Here is a 27,715-nt window from a genome sequence, read left to right on the forward strand (position 1 = left end):
AGTTGAACTTAAAATGAGTAAAATAAAAATAAAAACAATAATTTAATGGTGGTATCCAGAATATCCAATTTAATCCAAGTATTATATTAAATACATTTTTAAACTTTAATGCACATGCATAATAAGTCTAGTATTAAGCAGATATTTGAAATACATCAATAACTGATATCATAGTGTAACACAGATGACATTGCCATCATATTGACTGTGTTAATACTGTATCCTATATTTAGCTAGTGAAGCAAATTGTCGTAAAATCTGTTTAAGTATTTTGGGATGACTTGCTTCAGGTCTTGGAGGTGTTTGAATTTCTGCTCTTTGATCTTCAGGTGGTCTGAATAGAGGCCGCATCTGACACAGACAATGTTGCTGCAAAAAAATAAAATGAATAAAAGTCAAATGATCATTTCCCTAAATTATACGGCATGTTTATTTATGATAACGAGGCAAGAAGCCAGTGAGCTTGCTTAAAGTGATGAACATGATGACAAATGCAGCTACTTGTTGAACATGACGGCATGCCTTGACATTGTAAAATACAATCCTGTTTTATCTGCAATGCAATGAGTTTAGTCTGCATTGCAGTGGATTGTCTTGCGCTAAATTCATCCTCAGACGAGCGCCAGAAATAGTGGTGGTCAAGATTTTTTTTTTAAGCCCTACGAAAATCACATTAGCTATCTCACCAAACATGATGACAAAACCAATGCATAGTGGCTAACTAAGTCAACAGCATGCTATTTTTGTGCATTAAATTCATTAACCTCGTCAGAAACAAAACCATGGAAGATTTCAGTCAACAAGATAGCTAACGTTACCGTCCAATGCTAGACCTAAAAGAAAGAAAAATCTAGCATCCTCAGAAACTATACATGACACCTCAGCGCTACCAGTACTTCAAGATAAAAATTCTAATATATATAAACTGTTATTAGCCTATATTATTCATATAACTAAATCATGAATAACCATTTTTTGGGGGACATTTACCTCCTAGAGGACGTGCTGCTCTACGAGGATTCGTTGTGACTTTCAGTCTTGATTATGCTGCGAATCTCCCGCGGTGTGAAGAAGAGGCAGAGTTACGAGACTTCTCAGACAGTTGATATGTCCAATGGAGTTACGAGATTTGCTCGCAAGCTATATTTAAGACTTTATATTGGTTAATAATTAGTAAAATTAACAAAAATTAACTGACCAATAGCATGGATTTGTGAAAAAATATGAAATTGACCAAATTTGGACATATTAGGTTTCCGCCCGACAGCAACTATATGCTGCCTCAAGTGATGCTCCCCTCGCCAGAGGTTTGTAAAATTTGAGCTTGCCTCTCCCGTGCGGTTCAGCGCTTCTGCGATGTTTAGGAACCTTTAGGTACACACGCTAAGCTCTGAAAACCACTTTCTGAAAACCACATGGTGGTAAGTGTGCACGCAAAACGCACTTTCTGAAATCCTGTACGGTAAGGGTTACGCGCTCCGCCTCGTTCCCTTTCTTGAAATGATTAGACCTTGGTTCCTTGGGCTCAATTCAGCCAGTTTGTATTTGTTTATATACTTCAAACATTGCTCCCTCTACATGAGGGGCTATTTGGGCAATTCTCGTGGTAGTTTAGCAGCGCTCCCATTTTTCCAAGAAGTCGCCTAGAGTGCGCTACTCTGAATTCAAAGTTTTCCTCTCATATGAGACTGAGTTCTCTTTTTTTTCCCCAGAGTGCTCCAGCATTATTTGCACAGATCGAGTTAATGACTCTCAAACATACTGTTTTGAGATGCACCATTCCATCTATGAGCTGCTCTATCAGAGTGCCATGCGAGCCCCTCCTTAGAACAGTATTTGAAAATCCATGCTATGGTAAGTGTTGAACGTGAAGTCTTTGCACACTTTCTGAAATCCACACTGTGATAAATACGCATGCTAGTATTCTGCGTTCTTTCTAAAATCCTATATGGTGAGGGCTTCACGTGGTTGCTTCGTGCCCTTTCTTGAGTTGGTAAAAGCCCCATTCATCTTGGGCGCCATTCCACCTATGTATCCTCAGACACCTACGTAAACAGGGTATTGCTACTAGGGATCTGTTGAGACAGCTCCTTCAGCAAGCTTATGAGAAAGCAAGCGGTAGCCCCTGTGTGACAGGCAAGACTTAGTTTAAAATTATACATTTTATAAATTATAATTAAAAATAAAATAAAATGAAAATAAGTGTTTGTAAATAAGTGTTGTAATTATAAGTAAATCCCATAGAAAAATGAGACTCCAAATGTAATGCAGTTGAGAATTGTTTTGTGTGTGTGTGTCAGTATGAATTGTCTTCTGTTTTTTATGGACAGAGCTTGTCAATGTTAAAAGCAAGCTGGTTGACAGATGTGGTCAGAGGCCTTGCACTCTCTTTCTCTCTCTGCATTAGTGTTGTCAACACCTCCAGGCTTAGGCTGTGTCTTAACCGCATGACATGACAGCTACGACCAGAATTTATTCAGTTTCACTGAGAGTTAGTATTAACAACAGCAACTGGTGGTGATTTTAGGCAAATGCAGCAAGTAATAATAGGAATAAATTCTGCACTTGTGAGCCATTTCCTTTAATGCACTGTATAATGGTGTGTAGGTGTGATGGACAAGTTAATGTATTTATAAAGTTAACCTGTTAAGGGTGCTCTGATCAGGATTTTGAGGCGGATTGCCGATCACAGAAAGCAGTATCTGCCAATACATTCACTGATACCAATCGTTTTAAAGCCTTCTTTTTTATCATTTAGAAATATTTATAGTGATTATTCAATCAAGATTTTTAGACATTTATTATGGACATTTATTATGGACATTTTTGAAATTAATTCCCCTCTTATGTGACTCCTGTTAAAGGGGATTTTTTTCATTTGAGGGGTGGATGGGAGAATTTTTTAGACATTTTTCTAAAATATATATCTCGCCTAAATATTAGATCATTTACTGCATTGCACAATCGTGCAATTGTTGAACAATAGCTTACACACAGAACAAGCCTCATTTTGTGAGGCGGCCTTTTACACCAGGTTCACACACTCCATCGCAGTGTATATGAAGTCCATGTGTGGTACGCAAGTGGTAAAGAAGCAGCTCTGACTATGCTTTGACACAGTGAAATCAGTCTGCAACTGATCTGTGGCTGTTTACTACAAAAACAACGTTTATCCATTATTTTGATTTCAAATCCAAAGATTGTTACTAAAAATACATTTTCAGCATTGTGATTCTTTTTTTAAACAGTACAGTAATACAAACTTTCATAATGTGTTTAAACAGAATAATTATGAAAAACACATTATTCAATGCTTTTAACTTTTGCGTGTACATCTACATTTATATATTAAGTTGCTCAAGTGAGTGGCAAAACATTTAAACTACTTTTCACTGTTCTACTGACTGTTCTTTTGCATTTAAATCTTTATTACAACAGTCCTGCGTTTCATAAAGAACTTTGTTTTCCTACCTCCACGAGTGCCATCAATTATTGCCTTGTTTATCTAAAAGTGCTCTTTTCCTTTAAACCTAGCCAAAAAGCCATAGACTATGTGTTGACTGTGAAACACAGTAGAGATTCATTAAATAAATTTATGGTGTAATTATTATATTTTCGTGTCAATCCATGTTCATATTTACTCCAAACAGTGTGCTGTTACTTTAATTCAGCGCTCGCAGCGCTGCAAAAATTGACTCTGTGTGGAAATTTTCTCTGCACCACTGCAAACACACCACTCCTGGAACGCACTACTGGATTGCAATCGTGTGCAGTGTGAATGTTTAAATCCGTTAAAATGAGCTTGGAAAAAATACACACCACATACGCACTGCAAACTGAGTATGTGTAAACCATGTGTGTGCGCTGCTGATGTGCATGAAAGCACAGTCTCCAGGAGAGCACGAGTGCTGAATGATTATAAACACTGGAGGGAATTAAAAATAAATGCAATACTGCTGGAACTATGATGTCACTTTGTAGGAAAAACCTGGAAGTAAGTTAGCATTTTAGCACTTCTGATTCCATCATCCCAGAGTTCATGTTTTTTTTAATGGGAGTTTGGTTAAATCCCCCAAAATAAGGTCCGTGGTTCACACAAGCTCAGGAAACTTTCACGTTTTATTCTGCGACATAAAACACTTGTAATTTTTTAAAAACTGTTATGTCTCCTAAAAAAGGCGGTTGCTAATAAATTGCTAAATGGCCTGAAGGTGCTGTCGGAGACATAAAACATCACGCCGCGCAGTTTATCTATTTACAGTATTTTCCAATTGTAGTGTATAATTTGTAGTATAATTAATTGTAGAATAACCAATTAATAGATATACTCTGGGTTTGTACCATAATGTACATAAACTCTAAATCCTTTTCACTGAACGTATTAAAAATAAGTTTGAAAATGTTGTCAAGAGCATGGTGGTGGTGATGTTGAAGGTGCTGTAGTTCGTTTATAGCCCAAGTTTAGCTTTAAGATCTGCCACTTTTATTTAGGAATCAAAATTCATAAAAGTTATATTATTTTGTGATGATTATTTGATGGACAAAACGTTTAAGTTTCAGGAACTATGATTGAACACAGAGCTTGTTTTTTTGCGATGATCCAAATGCCTATTAAAAAAAATCCTATTGGCTTTTTGTCGAGGGAACCAGTGGAATGCTAACAGCCGATCGGCCTACAAAGTGATGTTATAGTTCCGCCACTCTATTCCATGCGAATTGGATCCATATTCCATTAACTTTTTTTTTCAGATTTATTTGATTTTGTTAAGATTTCTTCTGAAGAAAGATAAACATGTATAGTAATGAAAGCCAAAATATTAAATGTCATGGATGTATATGTACTGAGTAATCAACTGTTTTGTAGAGGGGGGTCAAAATGGCCATTTTCACCTGAGATATGGAGCCAAATTACAGGAGGGTAAAACTGACTTTAGAAAGATGGCAGCATCATTATTTTATGTTTACTCAGAGATTGGTATGTATATTAGTAAAATCTGTTGACTTTAGTAATCTTTGTTTCATTATATGCCAACAGTGCAAACCGATTTTTTGTTTGTTTGTTTGTTTTTTGCCTCAAGTTTGCATACCTGTAACTTAAGAAGTATTAGAGATATCTTAATATCCTTTTAGATTCTGATTTTTAACTGCAACAACAGAAAAAAAAATGAGCCAGGGAATTTTCTGAAATTTGATGTCAATGGTAACAAAAAAGTTTTGCCTGTAACATGGCAGAAATAGCTTTTTTTAGCTGCCGTGTTGGATCTAATTAGGTCAACTTATTGTACTCATGGGCACAAGTGCGCCATCAACATCTAAAATGTTTCAGTATTTTGCTATGGTTTGAACCTAGTTCCCACTTTCTTTGTATTGCTGTGTGCTTTCTGCCTAGCAACAGTGCTTCGCTGTGGGCAAACAAGCTGCTGCTACTATCATTTCCTCTGAAAAGAGATTTAGTGGTTGTAGATTGGGGCTGGCTGACATCTCTAAACCACAAAACTGGGTTTAGAATTTGGACTTGGTTTTGGCATCACATTCAAGTATCTAGCTGCTGTATTATTTTATTTTTTCTTGAACAAAGCTCTGATTCTGTGTTTTATGTTTAATACCAGTTTTAATCCAACCACTGCAAGGGGTTTTACTGGAAAGACACAAAATTGGGGCAAATTTTGCATATGCAAATTATTCACTGCACCCACATAGAGATTTCCTAAAACTCAGGTTGCTTTCTATTCACCAAGATGACAAGAGGTAGGAAAAAGAATAAAACAATATTTTTCTCTCTCTGTTTGTTACTGCATAGAGTGGGGGTGTATTTAAAAAAATACTACACACACACACACACACACACACACACACACACACACATATATATATATATATATATATATATATATATATATATATATATATATGTATATATATATATATATATATATATATATATATATATACATATATATACATATATATATATTTTTTTTTTTTTCTTCAGAAATTATTGTGCATTCTAACTCCAAAGTAATATCAATCAAACTGCAGTTCAGTTGTTTTGATTAAGTAAAAATAAAGTAATTAGTTTTCTTTTTTTCTGTTCACATGTCAGATGTGTGTATATGTATGTGTGTACTGTATGTACCAGGAGCACCTTAGAAAAAAAAAATCCTTGTGTGTTTGCACACACCTGGTGAATAAAGCTGATTTAAAGTTTCAGCTGTCATTTTCCTTTATGCCCAATTACAAAGAAATTAAGGGTCAGTAATTTTTAGGGTAGGTTTATTTTAACAGATAGAGAAAGAATATCAACCGAAAAATCCAGAAAAAACACATTATATAGAGGTTGGAAATTGATTTGCATTGAAATGAGTGCTCCCACATATTGATTACAGTATGTGCCCATGTGGAACACAGATAAGTCCTGTCAATTTAAGAAGTTACTCCTAATGTCAGCTAGTCAAGTGTATAATAAACCTCTCCACACAATCTGTATCTTTCATTCCAACCTCTCCCACCACCATGGGCAAGACCAAAGAGCTGTCAAAGGATGTCAGAGACAAATTGTAGATCTGCACAAGGCTTGAATGGGCTACAATACCATCAGAAAGAAGCTTTGTGAGAAGGAGACAACTGTCTGTGCGATTATTCAGAAATGGAAGAAATACAAAACAACCATCAGGTGGCCTCGGACTGGAGCTCCTTGCAAGATCTTGCTTCATGGGATACGGATGATCATGAGAAAGGTGAAGGATCAGCCCTTGTCAGGGACCAAGACAGTGAGGCTAGAGGACACAGGAGGCAGTTTTCAAAAAGTGGGGTTTTATTACCCAAAATATTGAGAAGTTACATAAGGACCAAAATTAATAACTAGGCCTTAAAAAAAAGGTCAACAAAAATAAATGCTCAAATACATTGATTCATAACGCAAGGTTAACTGAACAAAAAACTGACCTTCCACAACGACACAGAAGGAAGCTTATATAACGGCTTGACAAAATCAAATAACATAGAAGGGGTAAACAAATGAACACTTGGGAACTCAAGAGCTAACTAAAGACAGAATCCCCACTGGCACATGGTGAGACATGGTATGACCTAATGAGCTGGCTCCCAGATATAGGTCTCCTCAGCCCTTAGCCACTCCTTTCGCCCAACCAGGAAGGGACCCCCTCAACAGGTCCAGGTAACTCAACACAAAAAAAAACATGTGATTAGTGTACTCCCTGTTAATCAATATAAAGGTAAAGCAAAATAAACCAAATCAAAAAAACTATTGTGTTCCTCGTTTAGATATCATAGTTTGGATGACTGCAAATAATAATCAGTGCAACAAACTAAGGAGGTGAAATAATAAAACGATAATCAAATGAGGTGATGTTACCTTGTGTGGCCATCACCCCCCCCCCCCCCCCCCCTTTCAAGACTCTCGCTGGTACAGCGTGACAGGTAGTCAGCTGTCTGGTTCTCTTTGCCTGAGATGTGTTGGATGCTGAAGCGGAATGGTTGCAGGGCCAGGTACCGCTGGGTGATTCTTCCATTGGTGTCCTTCATCCTCTCCATCCACTGCAGTGCTTTATGGTTGATCTCCAGTGTGAATTCTCTGACCAGGAGGTAGTAGCGGAAGGAGTCCAGGGCCCTCTTTATAGCCAGTCCCTCTTTTTCCACGGTCGAATTACGGACTTCCCTAGGAAGTTTGGACCATACAAAACTGGTTGCTTACTCATTGATTGCCGGATATCATGGAGTCGCTTCCTTGTTTGTGGTAAAGGACATGACTCAGTGGCTTGGATCTTACTAACCTGTACTGGAACACCTTCAGAACGTAAGTATTGCTCATCCACTTCCTCCTCTTCCAGAATGCTTCTGACGAGCATCACCTCTGTTTTCTTTTCAGGCTCCTTCCTTCAGGAGGTTCACATGCAGTACAGAATGTTACTGACCTGTGGTCAATATCTGATAGGTGGTAGGCCCAAGTTTCTTCTGGACCTCAAATGGTCCTTGTCACTTTGCCAAAAGCTTGTTGTCATCACTAGGGAGAAGCACTAGCACCTTCTGTCCAGGGCTAAAGGATCTCTGGCGGGCTGACCGATCATACCAGGACTTCTGCTGTTTCTGGGCCTCTGCCGAGTGTGACGTGGCAAGATTGCTAATTTTCTCCAATCGGTCTCTCATCTGCACAACATAGGATACCACATTAAAAGAATCCCCTTTCCCCTGGTCTCCCTCCCAACTCTCTCTCAGCAGAGAAAGAGGGCCTCTGACATCATGCCCATAAAGAAGTTCAAAGGTAGAAAACCCAGTGGAGGCTTGGGGTACTTCCCTGTATGCAAATAAAAGATATGGCAGCCAGAGATCCCCATTTGTACCACTGCTGTACACAAACTTTCGCAGCATCTGCTTCAGCGTCTTGTTGAAACGTTTTGTCAGCCCATCTGTTTGTGGGTGGTAAGGTGTGGTTCTCAGGCTCCTAATGCCAAGTAATTGAAAGACCTGCTTCAACAAAGTTGACAAAAAGGTAGTTCCTTGATCAGTCAGTATTTCACAAGCGAAAACCACTCTTGAAAAAAAACTGTACTAGACAAAAAGCCACAGATTAAGCTTTTATGGACTTCAGTGGGAACACTTCGGGGTACTTGGTTGCATAGTCTGGTATAACCAGCATGTAATGGTTCCCAGCTTTACTCTTCTCAACAGGACCAACAATGTCCATCCCAAGGCGATAAAAATGGAGTGGCAATGATGGTAAGTGGTAGGAGTGGAGCTCTGGAGGGAAGACTAGCAGATGTCATTTGAAACTATGGTATGGACAACTTTTGCAGAATTCAGCAACATCTCTACACAGTCCAGGCCAGTGAAAATTGTGTTTAATGTGGGCTGTGGTTTTGTGCTTACCTAGGTGGCCAGCCCAGGGAACAGGATGCCCCAACACCAGTATAGCCTCTCTGGCTGCTTGGGGGACCACTAGCTGCAATACAGATTCCTGTTGACGGTATAGAATACCATTTTGCAAGATGTACTCCTATTTTCTCACATCCAGCTCATCTCCTGGCTCCTCCTTGATTTTCTGAAAAAGAGATGTTAAAGATGGATCAGATTTCTGCATATTTATGATACTAGCTGGCATTTGAAATCCTAAAGGCAACTCTGGCTGGGTGTTAGTTTGTGACTTCACAACTGTGTGAAGGAATTTCTCCTGTCTTCTCTGCCTACGAGTTTTACGTGACTTCCTGGGTGTTGCCATGTAAATGTAGAATGGCAAGGTACTGAGGATCTCCAAGTGCTCATTAGACTTCTTAGCCTGCCCCCTGGTGACAGCAGCATAGCATTTTCAGATTTTGTCTGATTCGAACAAATCAAAAAGTACTGGGAGGTCTCATCCTAGAACAAAAGGATAAGGCAATTTATCAGCTACCACAATGTTCAAGAGATTGTCTTCATGAACCATCCATTACCCAATCTCGTCATGTACTGTAAAATCTTGGTCAAAAACCTCCCTCCCTCAGCCAAAAAAACCCCACTGAAGATGGGTCATGGATGGGTATTCCAGCATGACAATAACCCGAAACTTACCTCCAAGGCAACAAAGAAATGCCTCAAGAAGAAGCACATTAAGGTCATGCTGGGGCCTTAGTCAGTCTCTAGACCTCAGTCCTATAGAAAATCTGTGAAGGTAGCCAAAACTTCAAGTTGTCAAACTGCAGCCAAGAAACCTTAAGGGTTTAGAGAAGATCTGCAAAGAGGAGTGGACCAAAATCCCTCCTCTGATGTGTGCAAACCTGGTGACCAACTACAAAAAAACATCTTACCTCTGTGCTTGTCAATAAAGGTTTCTGCACCAAGTACTAAGTCATGTTTTGCTTTTGGATCAAATACTTATTTTACTCACTGAAATGCAAATCAATTTTCTAACCTTTACAGTATTGTTCAAAATAATAGCAGTACAATGTGACTAACCAGAATAATCAAGGTTTTTCGTATATTTTTTTATTGCTACGTGGCAAACAAGTTACCAGTAGGTTCAGTAGATTCTCAGAAAACAAATGAGACCCAGCATTCATGATATGCACGCTCTTAAGGCTGTGCAATTGGGCAATTAGTTGAATAAGTTGAAAGGGGTGTGTTCAAAAAAATAGCAGTGTGGCATTCAATCAATGAGGTCATCAATTTTGTGAAGAAACTGGTGTAAATCAGGTGGCCCCTATTTAAGGATGAAGCCAACACTTGTTGAACATGCATTTGAAAGCTGAGGAAAATGGGTCGTTCAAGACATTGTTCAGAAGAACAGCGTACTTTGATTAAAAAGTTGATTAGAGAGGGGAAAACCTATAAAGAGGTGCAAAAAATGATAGGCTATTCAGCTAAAATGATCTCCAATGCCTTAAAATGGAGAGCAAAACCAGAGAGACGTGGAAGAAAACGGAAGACAACCATCAAAATGGATAGAAGAATAACCAGAATGGCAAAGGCTCAGCCAATGATCACCTCCAGGATGATCAAAGACAGTCTGGAGTTACCTGTAAGTACTGTGACAGTTAGAAGACGTCTGTGTGAAGCTAATCTATTTTCAAGAATCCCCCCCAAAGTCCCTCTGTTAAAAAAAAGGCATGTGCAGAAGAGGTTACAATTTGCCAAATAACACATCAACTGGCCTAAAGAGAAATGGAGGAACATTTTGTGGACTGATGAGAGTAAAATTGTTCTTTTTGGGTCCAAGGGCCACAGGCAGTTTGTGAGACGACCCCCAAACTCTGAATTCAAGCCACAGTACACAGTGAAGACAGTGAAGCATGGAGGTGCAAGCATCATGATATGGGCATGTTTCTCCTACTATGGTGTTGGGCCTATTTATCGCATACCAGGGATCATGGATCAGTTTGCATATGTTAAAATACTTGAAGAGGTCATGTTGCCCTATGCTGAAGAGGACATGCCCTTGAAATGGTTGTTTCAACAAGACAATGACCCAAAACACACTAGTAAACGGGCAAAGTCTTGGTTCCAAACCAACAAAATTAATGTTATGGAGTGACCAGCCCAATCTCCAGACCTTAATCCAATTGAGAACTTGTGGGGTGATATCAAAAATGCTGTTTCTGAAGCAAAACCAAGAAATGTGAATGAATTGTGGAATGTTGTTAAAGAATCATGGAGTGGAATAACAGCTGAGAGGTGCCACATGTTGGTTGACTCCATGCCACACAGATGTCAAGCAGTTTTAAAAAACTGTGGTCATACAACTAAATATTAGTTTAGTGATTCACAGGATTGCTAAAAAAATTTTTTGTACAAAATAGTTTTGAGTTTGTACAGTCAAAGGTAGACACTGCTATTTTTTTGAACACACCCCTTTCAACTAATTGCCCAATTGCACAGCCTTAAGAGCGTGCATATCATGAATGCTGGGTCTTGATTGTTTTCTGACAATCTACTGAACCTACTGGTAACTTGTTTGCCACGTAGCAATAAAAAATATACTAAAAACCTTGATTATTCTGGTTAGTCACATTGTACTGCTATTATTTTGAACAATACTGTACATAATGTGTTTTTTTGTTTGTTTTTTTATTTGTCTGTTTGTTGGTTTCTGTATTTTTGGTTATCTGTTAAATTAAACCTACCATAAAAATTACAAAACATTCATTTCTTTTTAATTGGACAAACTGCATAATAATAATCAGCAGGGGATCAAATGTTTATTTCCATAAATACATAATGTCTTTATAACTTAGATTACCGGTAGCTGTATTCATTTCTCCCATCCTGAAGTTATCAAGATCTATTTTCCCCCTTTTTTATATTTGGAATTTGACATCTTGGCTTGTTTATAATGTAATTCTATTTTTCTTGAAGACAGAGAAAAGAGGCGCCATGGCTTGGTGGGAGTGAGAGCAGATTAATGGTTGTTTTTAGAGAGTCATGGGGAGACCATCTTTCAGGGTTGTGAGAAAGTTCCAGCCTATAGGATAGCATTCCCATTTATCTTAGATGAATGTGTCATAACATACTTGACTTAAGCAAGACTGAGAGAGTCTTTTAGTCTAAAGTAATCATATTTGTTCATATTTGTCCACTTCATCTGTTTTTGGCCCTTCACCTCTGAGATTGTACACAGTGCAGTACTGTACTTCTTTCTTCATTTCATATTTGATGGTGATGGTCATCATTACCACAGATGGCTTCATTGTGGGTACAGCATTGTATTTCAGTGATGAAAGAGACATCAGATCCTGGCCATCAGGAACGATGCTAATTTCACACATGTTTTTGCACAAATCCATCTGGATCAGTTTTGCAGCTCCACAGAACAGACTGTGCGCAATGTATTTCTCATTAGTGCCAGAGAAGTCTTAAATATACAGGATGTTATGTGTGGCTTAAAGTTGAAATGAAGGATATTTCCTGTATGCTATTTATAGAGCAAGGTCTTTGGTTTCAAACACCACAGCCAGTGATACGATTGGCTCTTTAGGTCCTCTGTGTTCTGAGATAAGTGGGCTGATTGAAGGTTTACTGTGTGGACACTGTATAGTGAGTGACACCATGCAGGTCAAGTTTTAAAGTGTCTTTTGTTTCCCCATCAGATTTTAAATGAAGAATGTGACCAGAACTGGTACAAGGCAGAACTCAATGGAAAAGAAGGATTCATCCCTAAAAATTACATAGAAATGAAGCCACACCCGTAAGTATTTGCCCTTTTAGTTACAAAAAGACTATATATATATATATATATATATATATATATATATATATATATATACAGTACAGACATATATATATATATATATATATATATACAGTACAGACCAAAACTTTGGAAACATTACTATTTTTTAAGAAGTTTCTTCTGCTCATCAAGCCTGCATTTATTTGATCAAAAATACAGAATTTTTTTTTATATTGTGATATATTATTACAATTTAAAATAATTGTTTTTAAATGTATTATACTTTAAATTATCATTTATTTCTGTGATGCAAAGCTGATTTTTTAGGATCATTATCACATGATCCTTTAGAAATCATTCTAATATGATGATTCATTATCAAAGTTGGAAACAGTTCTGCTGCTTAATATTTTTTCAGAACATGTGATACTTTTTTAGGATACATGGATGAATAAAAAGTAAAAAAAAGAAGCTATGTTTTTAGAATATAAATATTTTGTAACAACAATATACTCTACTGGTCAGTAATTTGGGTTCAGTATTTTTTTCTTTCTTTTTTTAAATAAAATCAATACTTTTATTCAGCAAGGATGTTAAATTGATAAAAAGTGATAGTAAAGAAAATATATTATTAGAATATATATTATTATAAAAAAATATATTTTGAATAAATGCAGTTCTTTTTAACCTTTTAATAATAATAATAATTCCTTACATTTATATAGCGCTTTTCTAGACACTCAAAGCGCTTACATAGTCAGGGGGTATCTCCTCATCCACCACCAGTGTGCAGCATCCACCTGGATGATGCGACAGCAGCCATATTGCGCCAGAACACCCACCACAGTATGAGTATGAAGTATGAAGCCAATCAGCAGATATGGGGATTGTTAGGAGGCCATGATGGTCAGAGGCCAATGGGCGAATTGAGCCAGGACGCCGAGGTCACACCCCTACTCTTTTCGAAAGACATCCTGGGATTTTTAATGACCACAGAGAGTCAGGACCTCGGTTTAACGTCTCATCCGAAGGACGGTGCTTGTTGACAGTATAGTGTCCCCGTCACTACACTGGGGTGCTAGGACCCACACAGACCACAGGGTGAGCACCCCCTGCTAGCCTCACTAGCACCTCTTCCAGCAGCAACCTAGTTTTCTCAGGAGGTCTCCCATCCAGGTACTGGCCAGGCTCAGCCCTGCTTAGCTTCAGTGGGCAACCGGTCTTGGGCTCCAGGGTGATATGGCTGCCGGCATATCTTTTATTCATCAAATATATTAGACAGCAGATCTGTTTCCAACATAATAAATCAGAATATTAGAATGATTTCTAAATGATCATGTGATAGACTAGATGTTACACGTGACACTAAATTCAGCTTTGCATCACAGGAATTTTTTTTTTTTTTTTTTTTTTTTTAAGTATATTCAAATAGAAATCTATTATTGTAAGTTGTAATAATATTTCACAATATTACATTTTTTTCTGTATTTTTGATCAAATAAATGCAGGCTTGATGAACAGAAGAAACTTCTTTCAAAAACATTAAAAATAGTAATGTTTCCAAACCTTTGGTCTGTACTGTATGTGTGTGTGTGTATATATATATATATATATATATATATATATATATATATATATATATATATATATATTAGTGGTCAAATGATTATTGGTGATTAATTGTATCCAAAATAAAAGTTTTTGTTTACATAACATATGAGTGTGTGCTGTGTATATTTATTATGCATATATAAAGACACATACAGCATATATTTTGAAAATATTTACAGGTATTTACGTGTAAATATTGATATTCATATAAATTATATCATGTATTGATATATTTAACATATAAACGCAACTGCTTGGTAACACAAATTGCTAATCAGCCAATCACATGGCAGCAACTCAATGCATTTAGGCATCTAGATGTGGTGAAGACGACTTGCTGAAGTTCAAGCCGAGCATCAGAATGGTGAAGAAAGGGGATTTAAGTGACTTTGAACGTGGAATGGTTGTTGGTGCCAGACGGGCTGGTCTAAGTATTTCAAAAACTGCTGATCTACTGGGGTTTTCATGCACAACCATCTCTAGGGTTTACGGAGAATGGTCCAAAAGAGAGAATATATCCAGTGAGCAGCAGTTGTGTGGTAGAAAATGCCTTGTAGATGTCAGAGAAGAATGGACTGACTGGTTAGAGATGATAGAAAGGTGACAGTAACTCTTGGGGAGGTTGTGGCCTAATGGTTAGAGAGTTTGACTACCCTAAGGTTGTGGGTTCGAGTCTCAGGTCGGCAATAGCACAACTGAAGTGCCTTTGAGCAAGGCACAAACCCCCAACTGCTACCCGGGCGCCGCAGCATAAATGGCTGCCGACTGCTCCATGTGTGTGTTCATTGCTGTGTGTGTGCAGTTTGGGTGGGTTAAATGCACGAATTCTGAGTATTGGTCACCATACTTGGCTGTATGTCATGTCACTTTCACTTTCACTTTTTTCAAATAATCACTCATTACAACAAAGGTATGCAGAATACCATCTCTGAACGCACAACACATTGAATCCTGAAGCAGATGGGGTACAGCAGCAGAAGGTGCCGCTCCTGTCAGCTAAGAACAGGTAACGGAGGCTACAATTCACACAAGCTCACCAAAATTGGACAATAGAAGACTGGAAACACATTGCCTGGTCTGATGAGTCTCAATTTCTGTTGCGACAATCAGATGGTAGGGTCAGAATTTGGCATAAAGAACATTAAAGCATGGATCCATCCTGCCTTGTCTTAATGGTTCAGGCTGCTGCTGGTGGTGTAATTGTGTGGGGGATATTTTTTGGCACACTTTGGGCCCATTGGGGACCAATTGAGCATTGTTTAAACAGCATACCTCAGTATCGTTGCTGACCATGTCCATCCCTTTATGACTACAGTGTACCCATCTTCTGATGGCTACTTCCAGCAGGATAATGGACCATGTCACAGATCTCAAATCATCTCACACTGTTTCTTGAACATGACTATGAGTTCACTTTACTTAAAGGGCCTCCACAGTCACCAGATCTCAATCCAATAGAGCAGCTTTGGGATGTGGTGGAACGGGAGATTTGCATCATGGATGTGCAGCTGACAAATCTGCAGCAACTGGGTGATGCTATCATGTCGATATGGACCAAAATCTCTATGGAATGTTTCCAACACCTTGTTGAATCTATGCCATGAAAAATACTGTATTATGTAAACAAAAACCTTTATTTTCTACATGATTAATCGTGATTAATATGATTATAATTATATTACATAAGTTTTGTTGTCTCATAGCTGCTTTGTATTCTCAAAATTTGAATGTGTTCAGTTGCATTCTACACAGTATCTAAACTACTGCTTTTGGATTTGTTCTGAACACACAGCTGGTTTTATGGGAAGATTCCCCGTGCAAAGGCAGAAGAAATGTTAAATAAACAGAGACACGATGGAGCTTTTCTCATTAGAGAAAGTGAGAGTGCACCTGGAGACTTCTCGCTGTCTGTCAAGTATGTATTTGACATTCTGTTCTATTCTGTTTTATTATATTCTAATGTTTTGCCAGTTTGTATATGACTGTTCTAGTAATGAACCCTAGAGGCCCGGAACAGGCTGCTGTTTTAGAAATTTTGATGCAGTAATTGAATCTGTTCTTGTAAATAGGGGCATGTCAATGAATAATTGATGCAGTGCAGCACAAAATATGGCCGTTCTCAGCACTTTATTTATGTGTTATTGCAAATTCTTTTTGGGTGGTTTCTAAACTAGGCCAACGCTGTCTGAATCATTCAAATAGTTAGATAGCTGCAAACCTTAGGCTTCATGATAAACTGAACATTGCAGAGTTCTTCACTATAATTGCAATGTCCAAGTGTTATAAATGCAGACAGCTATTATGTAATTTTCTAAACACTGTGTTTTTTCCCTTTCCTGTAGATTTGGGAATGATGTCCAGCACTTCAAAGTCTTACGGGATGGAGCAGGGAAATACTTCTTGTGGGTGGTCAAATTTAACTCGTTAAACTCCTTAGTGGATTATCATCGGTCCACTTCTGTGTCCAGGAATCAGCCAATTTTCCTCAGGGACATTGAACAGGTACCACAGGTAGGACTGAATCAGTGCTGAAACATTTCATCAATACTTTGTTAGCAATATCAACAATTAAAATTCAGTGTGTGTGTGTGTGTGTGTGTGTATATATATTATATATATATATATATATATATATATATATATATATATATATATATATATATATATATATATATATATATATATATGTATATATAGTCACAGGGTGAAGAATCACTCGACAAGAGGTATGTGAAATCAAAAGCCCCGGAGGGTGGATTTATTGTCACAGTGTTGCCTGGTGAAAGGTGCTGCTCCGCTAGCTGGTGGCCGGTGCTTCCCGTGTGCTCTTCTGTGCCAGTTAAGGTGAAAGTGGGTGTCCAAACGTGCTCCAAAGTGGCTGGGCTGTCGGTCATTCGCTGCTTTCTGTAAAGTGAAGAGAGAGGGATTAGACCGGCATTGCATTCGGTTCAAGAACCTCCTCTGAATGTAACATGTGCTCCTTTTAAATATGCTGGCTGATGGGGAGCAGCTGTGACCGATCAGCCGGTGACGAGGACGTGCAGGTGTTTTGCTTTGGTTTCCAGGGCGACGCTGATTCCTCTGGGAGTGCTCGTCACATTCTTGTCTTGCGGCCAGATGAGTCCTCGGCCGACTTGATAGCCCAGGTACTTGGCCTCAGAGAGGGCTAGGTGGCATTTTCGGGGTTTGGCGGTAAGTCCAGCCCGCCGGAGCTCCGAGAGCACCCTCCGCAGACGATTCAAATGTTCGTCCCAAGCCTCGGAGTGGACCACGTCGTCATCCAGGTAGGCGGCCGCGTGAGCTTGGTGAGGCCGCAGGAGGATGTCCATCATCCGCTCGAACGTCGCGGGGGACCCATGTAGGCCGAAGGGAAGGGTCCGGTACTGCCAGTGGCCACTGGGGGTGGAGAAGGCGGTTTTCGGCTTGGCGGACTCTGAGAGCGGTACCTGCCAATAGCCCTTGGTGAGGTCTAGGGTGCTGATATACCGGGCCCTTCCTAGCCGGTCCAGCAGTTCGTCCACCCGAGGCATGGGGTACCCGTCGAATTCGGAGACTTCGTTCAGGCAGTGGAAGTCGTTACAAAAGCAGAGGGTGCCATCCGGCTTTGGGACCATCACAATGGGGCTGGACCACGGACTCCGGGATGGTTCTATTACCCCCAACTTTAGCATCTGTTGGACCTCTTCTTCAATAGCCTGCCGACGAGCCTCCGGGACTCGGTAGGGCCGTTGCCTAACGGCGAATCCTGAGGGCGTCCGGATATGGTGTTGAAGCACGTTGGTCTGCCCGGGCTGAGAGGAGAACACATCCTGGAACTGACTGACCAGGTGCTGCAGCTCCGTCTTCTGGGCAGCCGAAAGGTGGGGGTTGACATCCACAACCACGGGCTCGGTGAGGCTTAGGGCAGCTACTTGGTCCCGGGTCCCCACCCATTTCTTTAGGAGGTTGATGTGGTAGAGTTGCTCCGCCTGCCGTCGTCCCGGCTGTCTCAGGCGGTAAGTGACCGGTCCAATCCTCTCCACGACCGAGTAGGGTCCCTTCTAGGAGGCCAGAAATTTGCATGCGGAGCTGGGGACCAGGACCATGACGCGGTCTCCCGGTTGGAACTCCCGTGGTTGGGCTGCCCGGCCGTAACGACGTTGCTGCACCTGTTGGGCCCTGGTGAGGTGTTCCCGGACTAACGGCATCACTCTGTCGTTCTCTCATTTGCCGGACATGTTCGATGACGGTACGATGCAGGGCAGGCTGCTGCTCCCACGCTTCCCGGGCAACGTCCAGGGGGCCCCGGGGTTTACGGCCGTACAGGAGCTCGAAGGGGGTGAAGCCAGTTGAGGCCTGGGGAACTTCGCGGATCCCAAAGAGCACGTAGGGGATCATGAGGTCCCAATCCCACTTGTCCTCCGCCACCACACGTCTTTTGCTTGCATTTGTTTGAGGGTATGGTTAAATCTCTCTACGAGGCCATCAGTTTGGGGGTGATAAACAGTCGTGGATGCGTTGTGCAGTATTGGCTGCCACGAGGTGTCCTGCCATGGGGTGGGAATGGGCCAGCTCTAGAATGGTCTCGGTCTTGGCTCGAGGCACAACTAGTAACTTTTTCTCCCCCCTATTCTGGGCGACACAATACAGCAGGCCATTCTCTACAACAAAATGTGGGAGAGGGTGGGGCCGGGGGAGGACGTCCTCTCCATCCACGACTCGCACCCGCCTCGGTCTTTGACGGTTCCCCTTGGGGCTGGCAGGCTGAGTAGCGGTGGACAGCAGCTTCTCGAAGCCGGGCCAATCCCGTCCAAGCAGTACAGCCACCGGCAGATCCTTCACCAGGCCTACCTCCACCGGCCAGGTGCATTGGGGGGACGAAATGACCATCTCACGGGCCGGTACTTGGCGAGTGTCTCCGTGCACACAGGTAATCGGTAGGAAGTTTTTCCGGCTGCTTCGAGGGGCGCACAGCCGCGACTGGATGAGGGTGGGCGCACTGCCTGAGTCCAACAGGGCCCGGAACCGTCTTCCATCCACCTTCACGTCTGCTTCGTGGGCTCCCGCCGGCACCCGTTGGTGAAGGATGCAGCATGCCAGCCAGGCTCGTGGAGGCGACGGTGGTTCGCACTTGGCATGGGCTTATCTCACGGTGGGGGAACCGTCGGCCTGCTGACTGGTTGCGCGATGCCTTCAAGCGGGCGTCGCTCCTGGACCACCCTCCGGAGGAATGGCGGCAGCCGGTCCCCGGCCCCGCTGGGATGGACAGCATCCGCCAGCTCGATCGCCTCCACTAGTTCCCGGATGTCACGTGGGTTCCTCATGCCGACGGCCTGTCGGTGGGCACGAGGTAGTGCGCGCAGGAGGCGATCGACCACCACTCGTTCCGCTACCTGTGTTGGTGTGGGGTTTCCTTCCAACAGCCAGTGCTGGGCGATGCGGCTGAGTTCGGCTGCCTGGGCATGGGCTGGCACCCGGGGCTTGTATTCCCACTCGTGGAACTGATGGGCGGCGCTTACAGGGGAGAGGCCCAGCCTCGCCAGGATCTCTCGCTTAACTTCGACAAAACAGTCAGCACTCGTCAGGGGGAGCGAGAAGTAAGCCCTCTGTGCTTCACCGGTGAGTAGGGGTGCCAGCGCACGTGCCCACTCGTCCTCTGGCCATCCCTCTTGGTGGGCAGTGTTTTCGAAAATCTGAAGGAAGGCTTCCACATCGTCATCAGCTGTCATCTTAGGTAACAAACGGGTGGCTTGTGCCCGAGGCTCAGGTACCGGAACGCGCTGGGCCGTGGCTGCCCGGACGGCCGCGAGTTCATCCTCCGTCCTGCCCAGGCGAGTGGCAGAGGTGTTCCGCTATTTGCTGCTGGCGGATGTTAACTTCCGCGAGGCGTTGTTAGATGTCCTCCATCGCGGGGACGCGCGTGCCGCCTTCCGTGGTGCTGGTGACAGAAACAGGAAAAACAGGGAAAAGATTTGGAGTTGGGGCGGTGATCTTGTCGGTGATTCCTCACTGTAATGCCCACATTCTCCACCACTGTCACCGGGTGAAGAATCACTCGACAAGAGGTATGTGAAATCAAAACCCCGGAGGGTGGATTTATTGTCACAGTGATGCCTGGTGGCCGGTGCTTCCCGTGTGCTCTTCTGTGCCAGTTAAGGTGAAAGTGGGTGTCCAAACGTGCTCCAAAGTGGCTGGGCTGTCGGTCACTCGGTGCTTTCTGTAAAGTGAAGAGAGAGGGATTAGACCAGCATTGCATTCGGTTCAAGAACCTCCTCTGAGTGTAACATGTGCTCCTTTTAAATGTGCTTGCTGATGGGGAGAAGCTGTGACCGATCAGCCGGTGACGAGGACGTGCAGGTGTTTTGCTTTGGTTTCCAGGGCGACGCTGATTCCTCTGGGAGTGCTCGTCACAATATATACAGTACAGACCAAATGTTTGGACACACCTTCTCATTCAAAGAGTTTTCTTTATTTTCATGAAAATTGTAGATTCACACTGAAAGCGTCAAAACTATGAATTAACACATGTGGAATTATATATGGAATTATATACATAACAAAAAAGTGTGAAACAACTGAAAATATGTCATATTCTAGGTTCTTCAAAGTAGCCACCTTTTGTTTTGATTTCTGCTTTGCACACTCTTGGCATTCTCTTGATGAGCTTCAAGAGGTAGTCACCTGAAATGGTCTTCCAACAGTCTTGAAGGAGTTCCCCAAGAGATGCTTAGCACTTGTTCGCTCTTTTGCCTTCTGTCTGCGGTTCAGCTCACCCCAAACCATCTCGATTGGGTTCAGGTCCGGTGACTGTGGAGGCCAGGTCATCTGGCGCAGCACCCCATCACTCTCCTTCTTGGTCAAATAGCCCTTGATGTCTTCAGTGTGACTCTACAATTTTCATAGTCATGAAAATAAAGAAAACTCTTTGAATGAGAAGGTGTGTCCAAACTTTTGGTCTGTACTGTATATATATTGCATTATTGAGTCTGGCATATCACATCTTCCTCTTCACAATACCCCATAGATTTTCTATGGGGTTAAGATCAGGCGAGTTTGCTGGCCAATTAAGAACAGGGATACCATGGTCCTTAAACCAGGTACTGGAAGCTTTTGCACTGTGTGCAGGTGCCAAGACCTGTTGGAAAATGAAATCTGCATCTCCATGAAGTTGGTCAGCAGCAGGAAGCATGAAGTGCTCTAAAACTTCCTGGTATACGGCTGTGTTGACCTTGGACATCAGAAAACACAGTGGACCAACACCAGCAGATGACATGGCACCACAAACCATCACTGACTGTGGAAACTTTACACTGGACCTCAAGCAACATGGATTGTAAGCCTCTCCTCTCTTCCTCCAGACTCTGGGTCCCTGATTTCCAAAGGAAATGCTAAATTTACTTTCATCAGAGAACATAACTTTTGCAGTCAGCAGCAGTCCAGTCCTCTTTGTCTTTAGATGCTTCTGACACTGTCTGTTGTTCAAGAGTGGCTTGACACAAGGAATGTGACAGCTGAAATCCATGTCTTGCATACATCTGTGCGTAGTGGTTCTTGAAGCACTGACTCCAGCTGCAGTCCACTCTTTGTGAATCTTATAATATACTTATAATATATATATAATATATATACAGTCAGGTCCATAAATATTGGGACATCGACACAATTCTAATCTTTTTGGCTCTATACACCACCACAATGGATTTGAAATGAAACGAACAAGATGTGCTTTAACTGCAGACTTTCAGCTTTAATTTTAGGGTATTTACATCCAAATCAGGTGAACGGTGTAGGAATTACAACAGTTTGTATATGTACATCCCACTTTTTAAGGGACCAAAAGTAATGGGACAGATTAACAATCATAAATCAAACTTTCATTTTTTAATACTTGGTTGCAAATCCTTTGCAGTCAATTACAGCCTGAAGTCTGGAGATCAATTAGACATCAGCGTACGCTGGGTTTCATCCCTGGTGATGCTCTGCCAGGCCTCTACTGCAACTGTCTTCAGTTCCTGCTTGTTCTTGGGGCATTTTCCCTTCAGTTTTGTCTTCAGCAAGTGAAATGCATGCTCAATCCGATTTAGGTCAGGTGATTGACTTGGCCATTGCATAACATTCCACTTCTTTCCCTTAAAAATCTCTTTGGTTGCTTTCGCAGTATGCTTCGGGTCATTGTCCATCTGCACTGTGAAGCACTGACCAATGATTTCTGAAGCATTTGGCTGAATATGAGCAGATAATATTGCCCGAAACACTTCAGAGTTCATCCTAATGCTTTTGTCAGCAGCCACATCATCAATAAATACAAGATAACCAGTTCCATTGACAGCCATACATGCCCACGCCATGACACTACCACCACCATGCTTCACTGATGAGGTGGTATGATTTGGATCATGAGCAGTTCCTTTCCTTCTCCATGCTCTTCTCTTTCCATCACTCTGGTACAAGTTGATCTTTGTCTCATCTGTCCATAGGATGTTGTTCCAGAACCGTGAAGGCTTATTTAGATGTTGTTTGGCAAACTCTAATCTGGCCTTCCTGTTTTAGAGACTCACCAATGGTTTACATCTTGTGGTGAACCCTCTGTATTCACATGGTGAAGTCTTCTCTTGATTGTTGACTTTGACACACACATACACCTACCTCTTGGAGAGTGTTCTTGATCTGGCCAACTGTTGTGAAGGGGGTTTTCTTCACCAGGGAAAGAATTCTTCGATCATCCACCACAGTTGTTTTCCATGGTCTTCCGGGTAGTTTGGTGTTTGGAAAGCAACCAAAGAGATTTTTAAGGGAAAGAAGTGGAATGTTATGCAATGGCCAAGTCAATCACCTGACCTAAATCCGATTGAGCATGCATTTCACTTGCTGAAGACAAAACTGAAGGGAAAATGCCCCAAGAACAAGCAGGAACTGAAGACAGTTGCAGTAGAGGCCTGGCAAACAATCACCAGGGATGAAACACAGCGTACGCTGATGTCTAATTGATCTCCAGACTTCAGGCTGTAATTGACTGCAAAGGATTTGCAACCAAGTATTAAAAAATGAAAGTTTGATTTATGATTGTTAATCTGTCCCATTACTTTTGGTCCCTTAAAAAGTGGGATGTACATATACAAACTGTTGTAATTACTACACCGTTCACCTGATTTGGATGTAAATACTCTAAAATTAAAGCTGAAAGTCTGCAGTTAAAGCACATCTTGTTCGTTTCATTCCAAATCCATTGTGGTGGTGTATAGAGCCAAAAAGATTAGAATTGTGTCGATGTCCCAATATTTATGGACCTGACTGTATGTATGTATATATATATATATATATATATATATATATATATATATATATATATATATATATATATATATATATATATATATAAACTATAATATACTAATAAGTTTCACTTTTTGAATAGAATTAGTGAAATAAATCAACTATATATATATATATATATATATATAGCCAGACATTAAGCCACATTCAAGGCAATATTGTCATAATTCCCAACATTTCTATTATTCTATTATTAATCATTTCTATTATTAATCTAACATTTCTTTTATTCCACAGCATTCTACATACGTTCAAGCTTTGTTTGACTTTGACCCTCAAGAGGATGGGGAGCTGGGGTTCAGGCGTGGAGATTTTATCCAGGTCCTGGACAACTCGGATCCTAATTGGTGGAAGGGGGCTTGTCACGGACAAACCGGAATGTTTCCTCGAAATTATGTTACACCTGTCAATCAAAATATGTAACTTGCAGAGAAAATGCTTGCTTGCTTAAAGCACCTGTGGACATAGAGCTGGGTTGCCACGGAAACAAAAACCACAGAGTGATGGAGAGAAAAGGCTCAATTGGGGACGTTTATGTCGATTGGCCGGGAAAATAAAGACTGTGCTGTTTGGAGTGTGTTTGGAGTGATTGACATTTTAAGAAGCACTATTGGCTGTGTGAGGAAAAATGCTCCAGACTGATATTTCTTTCATGTACTGTTTTACATCAGCTATGCTTTATATGCAACTTTATTTCATGTTATAAGACATCAGCTGTACTAACAAAAAAAAATAATTTGTGTGAAGGAAATTCACAATATCACAATCACAATACTGTCACAGTTTTGCACCATGACTGATTTTGAACACCATGTTATGCTTGATTTTTATTGTTAAAATGCATCACGCATTTTTCATGCTTGATTTATGAATTCATCTTTTGTCATCTTTCCAGAAGTAATGTAAGTGTTATTTGGTGTGATATTGTCAAGCATAATTACTACATGCCATATAATTTCATTCCCATACAATAGTCAAATTAACTTACTTGTAGTTGTCTTTTTGTCTTAAAAGGATAGTTCACCTTTTTAGACAAATCCTATTCATCCTCTTTTTACATGTCATGGCCATGATTTCTAAATTGTCTAAGATGTGCATTTATTTGACCGTTCTCTGTGGATCCCACCTTCTCGCATGCTGTGATTGGTAGATTATGTACAATCCCTACATGCCATTGGTTTACTTTCACAAAGTATGAAACAAATAGAAAGCAAAGGCAAAAAAGTGTGTTTGGCTTGAAGCTGTGCGGACCGATTTGTGTGTGAACATAGATGTGTATAGATTCCCCATTCAATCTGCTTCAAGCACATAACCACGTCTGCCATCTTGAAACGGTCAACTTGACGTCATTCACCATACTATATGGGTTCACAGACCATCGGCTGAGCAGGATTGTGGCATCTTTGAATATTCATTGATGACAATGATGAATGGCCTCAAGTTGACCAATACAATTTGAGGGACGGCTTGTGTGTAGTGGCCCATGGAAACAGTTGCCAATGAGGCATCTACGTTTACATATGTTTGACAACAAAGTGCTACGAGAGTGATTTGACAGCATGCTGAGCATCTGCTCTTTATATCTCTCATGGTACTTTGATGTCAAAAACAGATCAGTCTGCACAGCACTGCTTCAAGCCAAACACACCTGTAACCTAGACAATTTAGGCATCTTAGAAATCCCAGCCAGGATATGTCTGGGAAAAAGAGGACATATTGATGAGTACATTATGTACTCATCCTCATTTGTTCCACATGTGTACATATTTTTTCTGTTCAAATTCAAAACGTGTTCAGAATATGGGTATTTGTGTTGCAGGTTTGGAACATCATGAAGGTGATGCCTAAATTGCAATTTTGAGTAAACTGTCCCTTTAAATCAAAATACCTTGAAAATAATGTAATGGTGCCAAAGCCTCTGTAGCAGATCAGTGATCAAATGTAACAAATTTGGAGCATTTCATGAAGCCCTTTAAAATGGTACTGGTCATATGATTGCATTGGGGATTTTCATAGAGTATGTTGGTTACTCTAGATTATACCCAAATAAAATAGAATAATGATATTTCCAGTGAAACTTCCCAGTGCACTTGTACAGATCAAGAGTTTAAATATCAAACGTTTGATATATCTTCTTAGTAGTGAACAAAATTCAGTGATCTTGGACTTTGTGCTGTCTAGAATGATGCCATATAACTGTGCTGACAAAGGGCTGAACTTGTTTAGATGGTATGCATTTTGTTGTAATGTCATTAAATTTTCTTACCACACGTTAACAGGGCCATTAAATGCCACTTTTTGAAGCTGAGGGCTGTATAGTCTTCATGATGTCATTTGAGGATGTTTATTTTTGTTTCTGTTTTTGAGTTTGAGTTTTTCTTTATGTGGCCCTGGTTAACTAAAAGAAAACAATTAAGTGTATGCATCTGTAAGCCACTTTTGAATGCTGAATTGTTTTTTATCTTAAAATTGGAAAGCTAATATACATTGAAGCCTTGTAGACATTCAGTTTCTTTCTACTTGTCAAGGTAATTTACTTCAAATTCAGTTAATTTTTCAAATGTTTGATGTATTATTAGTTGTGTTGCTTGTGCTCTTAGAAATGAGATGTCTATATACATCTGTGTCATAATGGAATAATGTGTTATGTTGAAACTAAGCCATTTCATCAGCTGCAGTAAACCTCAATGATAGAAATATACATGGCATCCTTTTGCTGTCAGAAGAGTTCAGTTTCATAATGCTGGAGTTTATGTACACCTGCACAATGTAGATGATGAGTGAAATACATTTCATAACATTTACCCTTTTTAAGTGTTCATTTGTGTGTGTGTGTGTGTGTGTGTGTTTCACTGTAATTATGTCCTGTGTTGTTTACATTACAATATTTCTACATGTCCAGTATCTCGGATCAAAAAAAAAAAAAAAAGTATTGACAATACGCATTCAGAGAAAAACAATAAAATAGAAGTGAGACTGCTTTTTTATAACATGTGCTTATTTGAATAAGTGTCAGATACCTCCATGGGCTTAGCTAGGCCATTTTTAGGGGGGCTATAGCTATATAGATTGTTACAATATCTGCATCTGTGCAGTTCTTTGTGATAAATACAGTTTACAAAATATCATGGGGGAGCAATTGGTTCTACATCTACTGTAAAGTTTTCGCTGCACCTCTCATCACACCACAACTGTTTCCTACAGTGAAAATTAAGCACATATGCATACTTTATAAAACAATCATGTTGCCATTTTCATTTGAAAATGTAAATTTCAATGTAATACATTTAACAGTGCATGTGGCAAAGAGGTTTGCATACTTCGACGAAGGAAAGAGGGTTGTACTAGAAATGCAAACAGTAAAATTTTGAAAAAAAGAGTGATCATGAGGATTTGTATTTGGCTTATTCAGTATACATTATACCTAGCTATGCATACAGTGGCATGCAGCAATTTGTGGTATATACATTTAATATACCACCCCTATTAGTCAAACATTATATATATTATGTAGTCAACATTTGAATGGATGAAAAAAAGTTAATTTAAGTTGTCCTAAGACAAGAACAAATATTGTTTTGGTTTTAGGACAACTTTGATGGAAGGTTTTGATCCACTAGATGTTAACTACTGTATATATATATTAAACCCTCATTGGGGGCTGATCGAGTCCCCATAAAACGTAAATCCTAAGAATCGCCCCTGGATACATCTACTAGAGTTATTTTCAGGTTGACAAAAAGAGACATTATACCTACTACGGAATACAGTTAAATCTTTCACTGACAACAACTCTGTTCCTATAAAATACGTTTTTGCGAGCAGCATGTAAATCATATAAACACAGTGCATTTTAAATATTATTATAACTTTATATGACAATCCCGATAAACACATTTTCTCGTCTCGGTTGGTCGGTTCCACCAACCTCATGTTCATAACTTGTTATTTTGCCGCCCCCTAGTGATATCTTGCAAAAAAACAAATTGTGTATGTTTTTTTTTATTTTTTAGAACTGCATACAGATAACACCAGATTCTAAACAGTTTACATAAATTGTGTAAATATTTAATAATAATAGAATACAAATTAGTTTGTATTAGTTTGTGATTTGAAGAGCATTATGATAAGATA

General features: G+C 40.4%; 1 protein-coding gene across 3 annotated transcripts in view; it reads left to right on the forward strand.

The window, feature by feature from the left end:
* Positions 1 to 26,385, forward strand: part of grb2a (growth factor receptor-bound protein 2a) — a 49,097-nt gene extending 22,712 nt beyond the window's left edge. For 2 of the 3 annotated variants that reach the window (XM_052558372.1, XM_052558371.1), the window contains 4 exons: positions 12,576 to 12,673; positions 16,062 to 16,184; positions 16,612 to 16,780; positions 23,819 to 26,385. In XM_052558372.1, the coding sequence (XP_052414332.1) occupies positions 12,576 to 12,673; positions 16,062 to 16,184; positions 16,612 to 16,780; positions 23,819 to 24,004 (576 nt within the window). In that variant the 3' untranslated portion in view covers positions 24,005 to 26,385. The remainder of the gene's footprint in view (positions 1 to 12,575; positions 12,674 to 16,061; positions 16,185 to 16,611; positions 16,781 to 23,818) is intronic. The other variant, XM_052558373.1, reaches the window with a different exon arrangement.
* The last annotated feature ends 1,330 nt before the right edge of the window (positions 26,386 to 27,715 follow it).

This window comes from Carassius gibelio, chromosome B6, assembly GCF_023724105.1.
Source record: "Carassius gibelio isolate Cgi1373 ecotype wild population from Czech Republic chromosome B6, carGib1.2-hapl.c, whole genome shotgun sequence".
Taxonomy (NCBI): Eukaryota; Metazoa; Chordata; class Actinopteri; order Cypriniformes; family Cyprinidae; genus Carassius; species Carassius gibelio.